The sequence below is a fragment of the Mytilus trossulus genome, chromosome 6 (genome assembly GCF_036588685.1).
Source record: "Mytilus trossulus isolate FHL-02 chromosome 6, PNRI_Mtr1.1.1.hap1, whole genome shotgun sequence".
Lineage (NCBI taxonomy): Eukaryota > Metazoa > Mollusca > Bivalvia > Mytilida > Mytilidae > Mytilus > Mytilus trossulus.
This window is the reverse complement of record NC_086378.1, coordinates 30,177,290-30,195,349: the sequence shown is the minus strand read 5'-3', so window position 1 is coordinate 30,195,349 and position 18,060 is coordinate 30,177,290. Positions and strand designations below refer to the sequence as shown.

At 31.2% G+C, this 18,060-nt stretch overlaps 1 protein-coding gene across 3 annotated transcripts in view; it reads left to right on the top strand.

Annotated features, from left to right (window-relative positions):
• The window catches only part of LOC134721090 (uncharacterized), a 62,286-nt gene that overhangs the window by 20,466 nt on the left and 23,760 nt on the right, over nucleotides 1-18,060 (top strand). For all 3 annotated transcript variants that reach the window (XM_063583812.1, XM_063583811.1, XM_063583810.1), the window contains one exon: nucleotides 1,393-2,592. In XM_063583812.1, coding sequence (XP_063439882.1) covers nucleotides 1,469-2,592 — 1,124 coding nt within the window. In that variant the 5' untranslated portion in view covers nucleotides 1,393-1,468. The remainder of the gene's footprint in view (nucleotides 1-1,392; nucleotides 2,593-18,060) is intronic.

The following is an 18,060-nucleotide window of genomic DNA, read 5'->3' as shown; positions in this document are numbered from 1 at the left end:
TGATTAACATTTGATTTGGCAGGTTTTTGGGGGAATTTTACCTTTTTCTACCCCTGCTTATTTGTATCCTCATCAGTTGGTCTCTTGTATATAGTTGTCTCATTGACAATCATATCACACCAATTTTTTTTTATATCTTTTGACCATAGTTTTTGATTGCAGTCAGTACTTATTATGACCATCTCAGTTTTTGCTATGGTTTCTGATTTTTAAGTAGATTCATGAACCTTGAAAATTTAGGGAAACAAAAAGTTGATTTTGCTATCTCTTATTTGAGTGTCCATATTAATCTAGGTATATAAAGGAGAAAACACAAATATGGCAGACAAGCATCCAATGACAGGATTATAGTTTTCTGACTAAAGGCACTGGTTCATAAAAAAAAATGATGGGGGTAAACATGTTTGTAAGCTTTAAATCCTGACCCTAATCGTTAAGTTAATGTGAGACAGGCGGGGTATTACAATTAACTCAATATATAAAAGAAATTGTTGAGAGTAAAGAAAAAAATTTACTAAATCATTTTTTTTTTTAATATATTTCAAGGTCACATTAATAAATCACTGTAAGAATCAAGGGCATTAAATCTTCACCAACTATTGTTCCTACTCTTGGCCATGGGAAGTTTTAAAGGTCAGAGATTAAAAGTCAAGGTCACAATACTAAATATGAAATAATTAGGTTTGGCACCTGAAATATATCTGTCAAATGATAATTAAGGAATTGGCAGAGTAAATACCATATTTTATTGCAATATCAATTAGGACAAGGAGCCATGTCATTTAAAATTTTAATACCACGTACATGGAAATGCATATCTTAGCATTGCTCTGATACAAGTTTGGAGATCAATCAAGTTGATATTTCTTAAATATCTCCACTGCTTCTCATGGGTGGAAGATTTGATCTTAGAGTGAGTAGATGAATATAATTAAGGCTTCCTTGTTAGTCTTTGAAAACCGTATTGTTAATAAAAGTCAAAGATTCGATCATGTTGCAAAATAAAGCAGGTTATTGAGTCATAAGATTTATTTGAATTCACTCATTCATAATTCCTTTTCTTTAGATGATATAGAATGATGTCAGACTCTACTAATCATCTTACAAACTTATCGACTTACAACAGAAAAAAGTCTGTACACATTCACATGAGCTTAATGAAGATTTTTTAGTAACAATCATTAAGTAGAATAGATCAATGGAACCATTACCAGAGTTGTGAAATCTATATTTTATCCAAATATTTGTCTTCCATTGTATTACTGTTACCTCATTGATTTTGTTAGTGCGATCCTTCTTTAAGCTGGCAGTGCAATAAACAGTAATAATTAGTTATCAATTTAATTGATTTACTTCTTTGTTCCGTCTATTAATTCTATCATGCATTTTCAGGAGTGTTAGCGCCATCATTTTAGACGAACGCTGTGTATTCAACTAAGAAAGCCGAAGGAATGCAAAGGATTTGAAAATGGATTTTGTTCGGAGAAGATTATCCAAAGGAGGGAGCGATGATGAATCATCATTATCATCTAGTTTGTCCGAGGGCACAAGTAGATTTTTCAGTTCAATGGTTGCAAAGAAAAATGGATTGATGAACAATTTGTCGAATAAGTTCGACACTGTGATGAAAACTAGTAGTAGTAGTGATAGTTTTAGCAGTGAGGAAGGGATTCCTAAACTGACCAATAGATTTTCTAGTGCTGATGCTTATAATTATGGTACAAATGTATTATATGACTCAGATCAGGAGCACGAACAGCCAAAAACAAAGCATAGTCCCTCTGGACATTCTGAGAGTGGTAAAAAAGAAATTATTCAACCTCGACCTTTAAATATGAGTTTTGAGGAACCTTTGTATTCTCCAACGTTAAAGAATGATCCTCAATTTAAATACAATAAAACAAATTCAGTTGATGTGAAAACTTCATCAAACCATGTGGTACAGCCTAATACCACAAACCATGAAATCAAAGCTGATGTCCATGTTCCACAGTCACAGTGCATTGGAATTAAAAAAGTTAATAATGCAGACGTTGATCCAGTACGAAAACAAAATGGTACAGTGAATGGTACATTGGACAGTGAAAAAACAAACGAACAAAATGAAAGCAAAAATTTTAAACCCCCTAAGTTAAAACGAAGGTCAAGTACTGTGGATGAAATGTTGTTTGATGATTATAATCCCCCTGTAGAAGAAGAGGGAGAAAAATCAGAAATGGTTGATGAATCTCGAGATACTGTTGGAGAAGACTTGATACCGCATACAAGGAAGACAATAGCTGTTATGGCTGACCTTATATCATTTGACGATGATACAGAACCCGATGAAAATGAAAATCTCTCGCCCAAAAAGAGGTCACCCTTACAGAGTGTGAGTAGCACTAACAGTTCAGACATTAATTACTTTCCTGGAAGTGTAGATTCATCGGAACCGGAATATGGTGATTATCAAAATGAAATGCAACGATCTGAATCAATGGGATCAGAAATCTCTTGGACATCATCATACAGTGTTGACAGCCAGCCTGATGAGATTACCCTGGAGTGTATGGAGTTTATGAAGCACTTTGTGGAAATGATCTTTGACTCATGGTTTGTATATATATATATTTGATGTCTGCTTTGCAGTTTTTAGAATTACAAAATTTGAAGAAAGTTAATGGTCAAGTTTTAGCATACAATTGAAAGATTTTTTTAATAGTTTACCAGTTCTCAACAATGTAAATAAGTTAATTCAGAATTTAAAAAAAAAATCAAATTTACATGATTTAAGGACCTGTAAGGTCAGGTCACCTGAGGGCCATTATTAAAAAGTCTTTCAGTCTTAATAAAATTAATATTCACAGTATCACAGCTCCATGTCTGCCTAATAATGTTACAGCCAACATATATTTCTATTAAGCAAACCACCAAATGTATTATCACATCTAAGATAGTGAAATAAAGCTATATATAAACAAATGTCTTGGTAATTCAAAGTTCCAAAAAATCAGCAAAATGAAAGAAAAAAAAACCTCAGTCATTTAAAAAAAAAATGAAACATGCTAATTTGAAGGAGAAGCAATACAAGTTTTTAGCCCTATAAGCTATTTGTTTTCAGTACAAGAAAGCGCTTTTTGGTTGCATGAGTGGGTACAGAGGTGTTGTGATAGTTAAAAATGATTATCAGATGCTAAATAAACATCTCTCAACTCTAAAAATGGATATAATTCAGCATGCATTGCTTCATATACTTATTGTCACTGAAATGGATCATTTCCAAATATACATTGTAAAGAGGTTATTTTTAGCTAAGTGGTCATCAATTTGGCACGAATTGCAGCTTACAGTTTTCATTGAATGATCTATAAGGAATATAAAAATATCTACAAATTGCAGCTTACAGTTTTCATTTAAAAGCTATTTCCTGACAACAATGCTTTGAATGAAATTATTTTCTTAGGACCAATTATGTTTCTATAAATAAATCAAAATGTCACTTTTAGCTGAAGCCAAGTACTTTTGACAATTAATCGTTTTATTTATAAATATATCTTAAATTTAGCAATCAGAGCTCTTATAAAGACATGATAGATATTAATTTGAATAAAACGATTTCAAAGTTTATGACGTCAAATAGTGCATAATTAAAAACTTTAATTTAAACATTCTGAACATCTTTAGAAATAAAACACACAATATATAATCTGGCAGTGCTGGTAAAGAAAATATTTAAACTCTTCATGTTTTTAGCAACATTGCATTTGATTTAAACAAATTCAAATTGTTTGTTATAGGACAATGGCGTCCATGAGTTGATTGAACATTATGATTTGAAGCCTTTATCAAAATCTTTACTAAAATTGGTTTGAGAATGCTTCATAGGGTGAAAAAGACACAAATTTTAAGGGGTCAGAAGGTCAAAGGTCAATGCACTATATATAAGTGCAATGGGCAAAATATTTGATGTTATAATGCCGACTAAAATTCTAGAAAATATAGAAACAGTTATAATATTTCTATATTGATACAAAATAACGTTCCTCTAATAAGCATGTGACATTATTAATTACAAAGTTGTGACCCGTTAGTACTGCATTATTTGTGTTGTAAAGTGAGTTTGGGTCCAATTTTGAATTGAGGTGGCTTATGGGCCTATTTGTAGTTTCTATCAGAAGTGCCATATTTTTTTTATTTTATTCTTTACAGAAAGTGAATCAAATTGGTCAAAAAAAATAGGGGTGGCATGGACCATTTAAGCTTAAAATCTAAATTTTAAACAGGTACAAATGTAAGTAAAATGGACCATTTTTTAATGAAATGATAGGGGAAATAGAGTTGTTGACATATTTTTATCGGAATATAAAAAACCGTTCTATGACACTTGGTCAAAAACTGTAATATAAAAAGCTAAAATATAGCTGCAAAGAATGAGCAAATAAAAAACATAGGTCAGGCCATAATAAATAACAGGTTTGTTTGCCCAAACGCTACCTACCATGAAAAAAGCTGCCTACTTAAATTCTTTTATTGTCCTGATTTGAAGAAGGTTTTTTTTAATCAAATAAAGTAAGCATGAAGACTACTAAACATCTGATACTTCAATTTCTTTTTAAAAAAAATGCCTACCTACCTTCCCACTCTCTCAACCTTTGGGTAGGGTTTGGGCAAACCAAAATATTTTTAAGTGTGGCTTCACAGATAAGGAAAAATAAATAATTTGCCTTAAAACCCAAGTTTTGGCGGGGAAATGGTGACAAATAGCGATAAGGTGTATAGACATGATAGACACCAATATTTTCGACAAAGTATCATCATCTCATTTTGTCAATCATTTCTAGGACATGTCTTTAAGATTATGGTCCAGTGACTTTTGAATAATATTCAAATTTGCTGTCCATCAGATTGTCTTATTTTCGACAGGCTAGACATATCTCTGTGTCAATCTTTTAATGATAACTGTTTCTTTCAAACTTTTTATTTTACATGTCTAAATAGAAAAAAAATGGGAGAATATTTCAGGACCAGAATTCAAAGTTAAATGCAATTTAAAATATTCATGATTTAAACAAAAGAACAAGCAAAATATTCAAGAAAACCAATAGAAAGGATATAAAAAATTCAAACAAAATCAAATTGAAACCACATGATAAAACTATCCATCATAAGTCATACAAATTCACAAGGAATTATCATAATCAATGAAAGATTGATTTTTCTTACAAAAAGTCTACAGGTTCTAAAAAATCTAAACATGATATTGAAAATCATGCTTTGACATTACTCTATTTCGATAATTTATAAATATTCTAATCCTCATTTATGTAATGCCTTTTACTGTCAGGTGTCAAACGGTCATTTACGGCTACTGTTAGCATCAAATTGATTTTAAAGTTAAATTTTATGGTTATGCACAAAAAATTACTGTTTACAACATTTGGCAAGAATTTTTAAGCTATTCGTCATGAAGATACACCCGTTAAGACCCTCTTGAATACCATGCTTTGTTATCTCTTTACTTGGTCCAGTTCTTTACCTTTTTGTACCTGATAATCTAGTATACTATAATTTCAAGTTTCTGTCATGATAACAGTACATCAAATATCCATACATTGGACTGTCTTTGAAGTCTACTCTGTAAACAAGCACCTGCCGTTGACAATGGCGGATGAAGTTTTTCCTGTTAATAAATTGTTTTCTCTATCCTGATTAATGGTTCAGAGGATATTAATTTTGTTTTCTATCATGACAGGAAGATAAAACCAATTAAGATATTTTTTATAATAGGTTAACAAACTGTAAGACAAACAAATGGATCATGAAGATTGTTTACTTTGTTCCTGTGTTGGGAAAATAATATCTTGTGTAAACAGATGCTTTGTTTTGATTGCTGAAGTCTCTATGAATACTGTATTAAGAAGGAAGCAATTTCCTGTATTGATGGTTTTAGCTCTGCCTGTAGACTCTTAGCTGTCTGTATGTTATAATTTATTTAGAGTCCTTGGTAATCTGGTATACTTGTAGACTCTTAGCTGTCTGTATGTAAGAATTTATTAAGAGTCCTTGGTAATCTAGTATACTTGTACTCCTATAAATGCCTATGTACAGCTGTCTGTATGTAAGAATTTATTAAGAGTCCTTGGTAATCTAGTATACTTGTACTCCTATGTACAGCTGTCTGTATGTAAGAATTTATTAAGAGTCCTTGGTAATCTAGTATACTTGTACTCCTATGTACAGCTGTCTGTATGTAAGAATTTATTAAGAGTCCTTGGTAATCTAGTATACTTGTACTCCTATGTACAGCTGTCTGTATGTAAGAACTTATTAAGGGTCCTTGGTAATCTATTCTGCTTGTAGTTGAAGCTGTCTTTAGTCTCAAGTCAGGAGCCTGTAATTCAGTGGTTGTTGTAGACATTGAAAACTCATTGGTGGACTTTGGCTGTTGTCTGCTCTTTGGTCGGGTTGTTGTCTCTTTGACAAATTCCCCATTTCCATTCTCCGTTTTATGTGTTACATTATTTGTTTTTCGTTCATTTTTTATGCCCCACCTACGATAGTAGATTGGCATTATGTTTTCTGGTCTGTTCTCCTGTCCATCCGTCCATCTGTCTGTTGGTTTTGTCTGTGTGTTTGTTTGTCCCGCCTCAGGTTAAAGTTTTTAGTCAAGGTAGTTTTTGATGAAGTTGAAGTCCAATCAACTTTAAACTTAGTACACATCCCTATGATATGCTCTTTCTAATTTAAATGCCTATTTAAAGTTTTAACCCCAATTTCATGGTCAACTGAACATGGAAAATAAAAATGCGAGTGGGGCATCCATGTACTATGGACACACTCTTGTTTGTACATGAATTGGGCTGTTTAGTTTTCTCATTTGAATTGTTTTCCATTTGTCATTTTAGGACCTTTTATAGCCGACTTTGCAGTATTGACTTTTCTCATTGTTGAAGTCCATTCAGTGACCTAAACCATGTATACTGTCCTATAGTTTTTAATTTATCTGTATCATTTGTTCTCTTGTGGAGAGTTTTCTCATTGGCAATCATACCACATCTTCTTTTTGATATTCATATCAAAATTTAATGATGTTCCTTTGAAATCTTCATGATTATGTATTTTTGATTCGGGTGTGTTAGAATTTCAGAATGATGAATGTATACTTACTCTTACAAACAAATTAAAGGACTGAACATTGATAATCTTTTCTTTTGATACCCTTTCCATACATCTTTTGATAACTTCAATCAGGAATTTTTTTTTTCACAATCATTTTATAAGAAATAAGATGATAAGTGAGGTCAAATAGCAGTTATAATTACCTTTATTGACTTTGATGTACCAAAGAAGATTAAACCATTTTTTGGTAAAAAAAAAAAAAGTCAATGGTCATGAACACATTTGCAAAGCATCTTCTCAAACTTCTTTAAGACAGGAACTAACTTTTTATTTCATGATCAACTGAAGCTGAGACTTCATTACTCATAAAAGTTTTTATAGTAAAACTTTGGATTTGAAAACTTCAAAGTAGCCAATATGAAATTGAATGATTTGGTGATTTTAATGTCATGGTCAAAGCAAGTGTAAGACTCTATATAAGTGCATGGTCTTTGACATGGTCTTAAATTCAGTTTGTATTGAGTGCTGAGCATTATATTGAGAGATGTTTATGCTGAGAAGCTTTGTAATCCTTAATTGATTTCAGATCAGATGTTTCTAAGTCAGATTGAAATATTTTACATCTTCTTTAATCACATGGTTTGTTAGAAGTTAGTTCATTTGTCAGAGAACCAATTCTAGAAAGTAAAATCACAAAAATACTGCACTTTGTGGAAAATTCCAAAAGGAAAGTCCCTATAATCAAAAAGAAAAATCAAAGGCTCAAACACATCAAACAAATGGATAACAACTTTCATATTCCTGACTTGGTACAGGCATTTTCTTTTGTAGTAAATGGTGGATTAAACCTGGTTTTATAGCTAGCTAAACCTCTCACTTCTATGACAGTTGCATAAAATTCAATGCATGCTGCAACTAGGATTCCTGAAATAAGGATGCAGTTTAAAACATACGTCATTAAGTGTAAATCAAATGGACCTGCCTTCAGACTTGCATTAGAACTATAATGATTTATTGTTCTTTTTCACAAAAGGAATAACAATTAAAGACAATTGTCAGTGCAAAATCGTTTGAATCATTTTTAAGTGAAAATTTGTTAATATTTTATAATGAATCCTTCTGACGTACATACGTATTGATTTGTTTGAAGATTGTTTAAGTATACCTATCATATGATAAGAATGATGTATTTTATCGTAACCCACACAAATTCTTTAAGTAGACAATATTATTGGTTTAGAAATGATATTTGAAAGTAGAAATAAGGATCGCTGTCTATAACTACTGACCATTAATTTATTATCTTTTTCGATTTTCGTCATCTATAATAGCAGCTTGTCTGTTGTAAGCTGTTAATGGTTTTTATTTGTAAATGTCAATGTTAACATTAAGAATGGTACTGATTAAGTATTGTCTGAGGGATTGACCAGCTATTGTTGTGATTTGGTGGTGATTCTTACCAGATTTTAGCTTAAAATAGTTTTTCCTGAGATTTTATTCTAGTTTTGGGACAGTAACAATTTTTAATTTTTCTAAAGATTTAGTCCTGTACTTTTATCTCAACCTGAATTGATTAAGAAATATATTTTTTGTCAGCCAAATTTTTCTTTTAAACTGATGACGTGAGAAGGAAATACTCCAAGGATTCGAGTTCATTTGCAAAATATCTAACACAAGGTTTGCGATAAAGGTCATTTATTCAGAAACCATAAAAACATAATACAACTGAATGTTATGAACAATTATGTAATAAACCAAAACTGAATAAATGACAATAATTTGCAAAGGTGGGGAATAAATACCGCCACCCTCAATAACTAAATTACAAAATATATAAACAAATAAATATAGTACAATAAAAGATTGAAATCATCAGCATATGAAATTCAAAATTTTTAATTTAAAAAATAATACCTATGAATATAAATCTGTTAAAGAATCAAGGGAGTAGGTGGGTGGGAAATTAAAAATCTTCACTTTTCTTGAGAACACTAAAATGACGTCCTCTAGCATTCAGTGCAATTGCGAGAATGCTGGCTAATCTAAACACATGTGAAAAGATAACATGCACCTAATCCTCATTGGTCAATTAAATATCGTTAAACAATCATACTAGGAATTAATCTTGACCCTGATCGTGAGATAACCCCACTGATCTTTGCCTGTAATCAAAAACTTACAGACAACCCCATGCAAATTTACAGTTTCATATTACTCTTGATAAGAATAATTTCCTGACAAAAATGTTTTTATGTCCCATAAAATGATTTTTTGTCAGCCAAATTTTTCTTTTAAACTGATGACGTGAGAAGGAAATACTCCAAGGATTCGAGTTCATTTGCAAAATATCTAACACAAGGTTTGCGATAAAGGTCATTTATTCAGAAACCATAAAAACATAATACAACTGAATGTTATGAACAATTATGTAATAAACCAAAACTGAATAAATGACAATAATTTGCAAAGGTGGGGAATAAATACCGCCACAATCCCCAAATCACAGAGTTGGGGAGCCGCCACCCGAGAAACCTTGGAGATAAATTTTATAAGAGTTAAATTGATTAATATAAATGTTTGCTTTCTTTACATCCAAATGCAGTCATTTCATTCAAATTAAGACGACATTAAAATGAAAAGAGAAAGAAAAAATATGTGTATAATATAAAGCATTGCTCCTGTCCATGTCTGGATATTAAGGTTAAAAGATTATAAAAAAGCAGAGCAAGCCATGTTGACCTCTACCTTTTATGTTTGACAAGTACACATGCCAATGTAAGGCAAACTATTTTGATCCCTCCCTACATTTCCATAGCATAATGAATAAAAATTACAACTTCTTATTGTATTCAACCTATAAAAGGTTATTAAATATATTGAGATAAAAAAAAATGATAAAAAATAAAACAAATACCTTGATGTCATGTATTTGTGTACGTAATGTAGAATGAAAAACAAAAACATTAATTGAAGACAAAATACATATGCATACATGTTTATACATGCAGATATAAGATAAGCAAAACAGATTTAAAGAACAAAACAATAATCTGTACATTGTTGTAACTATTCAAAACAAATTAATAAAGTGATAGAGCAAGCTCTGTTGACCTCTATCCATCGTCACATAAAAAGAGTGATTTGCTGGTATTCTTAAAACCTTACTTAACTACTAGAGTGTAGAGCAAGCCCTGTTGACCTCTACTAAGAAAATTACCTTTTGGCAAAGCAAGCCCTGTTGACCTCTGCCCAAGACATGATATAAAAGTGTACAATTTAATATAATTTAATCGTGCGTTTATTTAATGATAACACTCTTTTAGCTGTTTAATAATGCAGCACCTAAGATCCTGGTACCATTCTGGACTTACGGCTTTAAAAATAAAACGGACTTCAACCAGGACTTAACGGAAAACGCCCAATGATGTACCACATGAGAACTGAAAAAGGGGGCTAAAGTTAAAACCATGTTTCTTGGACCAGCTCAATGATAGTTTCAACAATTTTATATGAAACTGGCGTTTATTCAAGTGGTTTTCCAAAAGTAACATCGATACTTTCTCTTAAATAAAAGATTGGTAGTGAATTAAAACGATTAAGCAAAAAAATCTGCTTTCCTTTATCTTTTTCTTTTTAGAACCAGACCCAAGTGAAAGCAAATACATCAAGCAATATGTCCTCGTACTCTGCCTTTATCACTTTTGCATATGTTCGATTTAAGAGTGACCAGCACAGGATTTTCCTTGCACATTTATTGTTGGAGGGAAATGCCTATCTTCTTTAATAAGACTTAGTTATGAAATATTTTTAAACTTAAACCCGTGAATTATTTCTATTTTGACTCCGGTTATAACCCAGGAAGGATGAAATTGTTCGATTTATTTTTATTCTGAATTGCATGCGACTTCTTACTTTTACATGTGACTTAAAATTGATCAGTTGTTGTTGTTGGTATACTTGCTATTATTATAAAAACATGATCATCCTTTACAACTGCCCAATCAAACTTCATCACTCTGAGTACCTCAAGAAATGTTCCATCATATGATTTTGCAATATTGAAACCAAATTGTTTTGCCAATGGGCTAATAATTTATACATATTTAAAATGTGAGAAGATATTCCAGATATTTACATAATATAAAGACATAAATATCACAAGTTGCAGTGCACTGATGGATCGACATTATTTACGTACTATCTTAAACCGCCTTTGATTCCAATAGTTGTCAATCATCTTTATCTTCACTGAAATTTGGAGAAAGGATAACTAAGTCTATAAAGTTATCAGCACAACTGTCTTTTCTTGTTTTTAATTCAAATTCAAGCCCAAGGGCAAAATCTTTGTTGAGAAGTACGTAACTGTCTGGCCTTATACAGAATTGTCAATACATAAAGTTCGATCTTCTCACATTGGGGTTGCTGTGAGCGTAAAATGTGCTGAAACATATCGGTCTGATGTCACAGACGGTTCAAGGGAACAGTGTACAGCGTTTGCTAATGTTGTGAAGGCAACATTTATGTCTCTGTTTTTTTGAAAATCCAGGCTGTGTTAAACTAATGTTGAAGCTACACATGATATACAATCTGTAATCTGCCAATGATCAACACGCTATCGGTTATAGGAAAATAAAAACCAACACTTTTCCATTCAACTGAGCAATCACCGTCGCTGCCATTTCTTTATCTGTTGGCTGTGTTATAAATGAGGATAGTGAATTGGGACATCTTACAAAAGTATCGTATGAGCTGTTGATCTTCGTAGACCATTATTATTTCAGGTCTGTTTTCGTCCTTTTCATTGAATCATACAAGCTGCAACTCTTAATCTCTCTGTCACATCTGTAATAGCAGTAATTCCTCTTACCCCAGCTCTCTCATATATCATCTATAAAGGAAACGAAATAGTGGCCCAATAAACAGTATCAATGACAAATACAAAATAACCATACTTGAAAATAACTAATACCATAGACCTCACAATTAACTTAAACGATAAACAATAAAACTGTATGTATAGTTATGGAAGCATGTATATTACTATAAAATAAATCAGTGTAATTATTCATAAAAAGGGAGATGTGGTATGATTGTAAATTCAGACGACAACTACCCAACAGTGTCCAAATGAATATAATAAGAGCAACTTTACACCACCGTACGACCATCAACAATGAGAGCAAAAACCATATGTAAAATGATACAAATATAACCACAGAAAACCATATGTATTAAATGATACATATATAAAATATAACCTATATGTATAGAGATGTGATACATATATAACCATATGAAACTAATATGTATACTGATACATATACAACCATATAAAACCAATATGTATAATGATACATATATAACCATATAAAACCAATATGTATAATGATACATATATAACCATATAAAACCATATGTATATAATGATACATATATAACCATATAAAACCATATGTATATAATGATACATATATAACCATATAAAACCATATGTATAATGATACATAATTTAACCATATAAAACCAATATGTATAATGATACATATATAACCATATAAAACCATATGTATATAATGATACATATATAAAATGTAAACCATATGTATAGAGATGTGATATATATATATAACCACATGAAACTAATATGTATACTGATACATATACAACCATATAAAACCATATGTATAATGCTACATATATAACCATATAACACCATATGTATAGAGATGTGATACATATATAACCATATAAAACCATATGTATAATGATACATAATATAACCATATAAAACCAATATGTATAATGATACATATATAACCATATAAAACCATATGTATATAATGATACATATATAAAAACCATATGTATAATGATACATAATATAACCATATAAAACCAATATGTATAATGATACATATATAACCATATAAAACCATATGTATTTAATGATACATTTATAACCATATAAAACCATATGTATATAATGATACATATATAACCATATAAAACCATATGTATAATGATACATATATAACCATATAAAACCATATGTATATAATGATACATATATAAAATGATGTGATACATATATAACCATATGAAACCAATATGTATAATGATACATATATAAACATATAAAACTAAATGTATACTGATACATATAAAACCATATGTATAATGCTACATATATAACCATATAATACCATATGTACATAATGATACATCAATAACCACAGAAAACCATTTGTATAATGATACATATAACCATATGTATATAATGATACATATATAACCATTAGTGTAAATGATACACATATAATCATATAAAACCAAACGTATTAAAGATACAAATTCAACCACAGACTGTAAACTGAAAAATAGTGTGTCTAATGACATGGAATACATAACTAATGATTAAACAAACAAAAAAAAAAAAAAAAAAAAAAAAAAAAAAAAAAAAAAAAAAAAAAAAAAAAAAATGTTTTTGGCAAACTTGTACTTAATTAATTAAATGCTAAAACCTCAAAAACAGACGATCTGCACTGCCAACAGCTACACACATATTAATTGTTGATGTGTATATTCAGATCTATTTATAGAAATCAAACAGAAAATCTTTCCATTTCTAAAACACAAAAAAATAATGTTTTTTACGCGATTTCAGAGTTGAAGACCATAAAACAGACCTTTCGGAATACCTCGACACTTATCACATTCATTGTTCACGTAATCATACATAATATGTAGTCCGTGAATGATGCGAATATCTCGCGCCAATTTCTCTGATGCATTCCCGCTTACTAGATACCACTAATTTTAATAAAGATCGATATGGCTATGCATTAAAGTGTGTCAGTGTATTTTGACTCGGATGCCATGTACCTCCACATAATATAAACTTGCAAATTCAACCTGAATTTGGGAATTGTCGAAACCCAAATTTTATCGGCCGTTGTCACTTTCACAATATGTATAACAAGATCATTACTCATGCACAATTGAAAAAAAAAAACACTTTATAAATACTCAATGAACCATAAACTATAATGCACAAAGCTATAAAATGATTACGTTATAAATCAAATAAAAATATATTAAACTATGCCTATAAATTTATTTCAGATGGCTTTTACCTTTTTAGTTATCTCTTATTAATTGCTTCTGTACATTCCAACATATGTAATCGTCTGACAAAAACTGCTTTCTGCGTCATTGCAGCATACAACATAGTTGTTAAAATTAAAAATCTTCACTTTTCTTGAGAACACTAAAATGACGTCCTCTAGCATTCAGTGCAATTGCGAGAATGCTGGCTAATCTAAACACATGTGAAAAGATAACATGCACCTAATCCTCATTGGTCAATTAAATATCGTTAAACAATCATACTAGTAATTAATCTTGACCCTGATCGTGAGATAACCCCACTGATCTTTGCCTGTAATCAAAAACTTACAGACAACCCCATGCAAATTTACAGTTTCATATTACTCTTGATAAGAATAATTTCCTGACAAAAATGTTTTTATGTCCCATAAAATGATTATTGGTAACAAATGAATGATATTTATGATCTTACATTGAAATAAAAGTAAATTTTTATTGGAAACTTTCATTTTTGACATCACTTGTTTTCAATGAAAACTAAAATATCTGAATTGTAAAAAGACTACTACAAGGCGATAATAAAACTGCATTCTCTTAGCATTCATGAGATTGGTTAAATGTTAAATTCATGTTGAACTTATTGTTTTTTTTACTTATATTTAAGGCTTTAGGAATACTCAGTGTCACAATAATTGGGAAACACGAGCTGCATTGAAGATCATAAATATAACATTTCGTAAGAACCATATAATGCCAGTTAATTTCGTTTCTTTGAAAGCCATATGTCCTAATCATTAGCCATGTCATTATGGGTATCAATTTATGTCCGTGGATCATACAGGATTAATCAGTTTGATTGAGTCAAAAACTTGTATCCGTCTAGTACAGGGCATTTTCAAAAAAGCATTTCCCTGATTAAATGAATTTATTGTAAAATTGGCTTTATATGTTGTCTAAAGTTAGGAGATCAAACTGGAAATCTATAAATGGTTACAAACTGTACTAAAAATATATGTTTATGGCTTTACCAATCATTTGTGGAGAATTTTAATTTGTTGTAGTTCCTATGATTACATTGACTATTCCGTGTCATTCATAAATGGAAGCAATTCTATGATATCATATTGAGTTTATTCGGTATAACGCTGTCATTACAGATTTATTACCCATGATTCATCTCTTTCTTCTTATATTATCGTAGGGATTGGAACAGGGGTCAAAGAAGGATGGAAGCATAGGTCAGATTTTTGCTCCGGTCTCAGACAATTAAGTGATAAATCTTAAAATACTGTATATCAATTGTACTTTTGAATTCATCTATAATTTGAGCAGTCTCTAATTAAAATTTTGTGATAAGTTGCAGCCTGTTGCAAAAAGCCTTTCAATACATTAAAATGGCCATAGGCTACTCAGACCTACAATATGGACGAGACATTTCCAATAACCTGATTAAAATATAACTGTTCTGTGATCTAAACTCCTACAGGTTTTCTTGACTCCTTGGTCAATTAATTTTGTCTGAATTCTGTAATCTTTGGTGAAGCTGCCACATCAAATTTCATCTTTGTAACAATTTAATGGACCTTTTAATACAGATTATTAAAAGATTCCAATTTCATTATTATCTCGGCTAAGCCTGATGAGGTCGATATCTGTAAAAGTGTACCACTACAAACATTCTTCAAATCCAGCTGCTTCCAGATAATAAGTGCTTGATGACTAGAAAAAAATTTGACGTTTTTCTTGTCGTTAAGCTTTAATTATAAGGAAGGAGCATATATGTAGACTTTACAGCTTTATTAGGATCTATTAGGAAGAGAAGTTTGGAGTGTTTAATCAGGCTGCATTAAGTCTTAATTAATTCATACTTTATAAGTGCAAAAAAAGGTTATTTGTTAGTAACCAATTAAAAATGTCATGTTTTAATTAGTTATAAAGAGTTTCAAGAGTTCGAAGTGGTAGAGTTGAAATCATCCCTTTGTAAATTTACGGATGCCATCACGAGTTGGAATATCTGTTTGACAGATGAAAATGGATATGTGTTCCAATTGTTGTAACTACAATCCTGACCCCTCTTCCACAAAATGTTGCCTACCTAATTAGACATATCACTGTGTTTGTACTTCAACATGAGAGACATGACGAGTGTCACATGTGGAGTAGGATCTGCTTACTCTTCCTGGTCACATCCTGTTTTTGGTGGGTTCATGTTGCTCAGTCTTTAGTTCCTGGTCACATCCTGTTTTTGGTGGGTTCATGTTGCTCAGTCTTTAGTTCCTGGTCACATCCTGTTTTTGGTGGGTTCATGTTGCTCAGTCTTTAGTTTCTGGGCACATCCTGTTTTTGTGGGTTCATGATGCTCAGTCTTTAGTTTCTGGGCACATCCTGTTTTTGGTAGGTTCATGTTGCTCAGTCTTTAGTTTCTGGGCACATCCTGTTTTTGGTAGGTTCATGTTGCTCAGTCTTTAGTTTCTGGGCACATCCTGTTTTTGGTAGGTTCATGTTGCTCAGTCTTTAGTTTCTGGGCACATCCTGTTTTTGGTAGGTTCATGTTGCTCAGTCTTTAGTTTCTGGGCACATCCTGTTTTTGGTAGGTTCATGTTGCTCAGTCTTTAGTTTCTGGGCACATCCTGTTTTTGGTAGGTTCATGTTGCTCAGTCTTTAGTTTCTGGGCACATCCTGTTTTTGGTAGGTTCATGTTGCTCAGTCTTTAGTTTCTGGGCACATCCTGTTTTTGGTAGGTTCATGTTGCTCAGTTTTTAGTTTCTGGGCACATCCTGTTTTTGGTAGGTTCATGTTGCTCAGTCTTTAGTTTCTGGGCACATCCTGTTTTTGGTAGGTTCATGTTGCTCAGTCTTTAGTTTCTGGGCACATCCTGTTTTTGGTGGGTTCATGTTGCTCAGTCTTTAGTTTCTGGGCACATCCTATTTTTGGTAGGTTCATGTTGCTCAGTCTTTAGTTTTCTAGTTTGTGTATTCTGTACTGTTGTATTATAAATGATATTTTCAATAAGGTTTAAAAGGGCTTTTCTGACTTTGAGAACATGTTTTACTTTTCAAACTGGTTATTCTAAAAAAAAAATGAGATAAATGTCTTGATGATTGAAAATAATTTAGAATTTCTTTAATTTCTTATGTGCATGAAAGTTTTCTGTTTCCAAATTAATTAATGCAATACAAATCTTTTAACTCGTTTATATATCATCTTACAGATTTCTTTCAACATTGTCAATACATGGATCCTTTTAATTGAAATGATTTTTTAGGGTATTTTGAGAGCAAGATTTCTACAATCAAGTCAATCATTCAATATTTTTACAAGGAATTTTGGCATTTTTGAGAATGTAAGATTTAGATAGATATTGAAATAATTAAAGGGTAAAATGTTTTGAACGATTGCATAATATTTGTTGTTACTTTTCAATGTTTGTTGTCATTGGAGGTTTGAGAAAAGCAATCAATTATAAGAATATAGAAGCCTAAATAATGTATTGAATCAGTGACATTTACTTGTGTTGAAAATTAGAAAAACTGTTAGATTATATATTGTACACTGTGCTGGGCTTAGTTATAACGAATATGATAATTAATCAAAAGATTTTAAAATGAGGCTGTAGAATGAAAGGGAATGAATATGTTTATATAACAGTCACCATTTAAGCTCAGGCCCTCCATTGCCCCTAAGGCATATACTTATATATATCTATAATCAGACTAAATGTAAACTTTATATCTGATACTTAGTAACTCTGACAGCTGCCTGTTGTATGGGCAAGATACAATTAAATGATCATCAGTTTTTGTGCCCCACCTACGATAGTAGAGGGGCATTATGTTTTCTGGTCTGTGCTTCCAT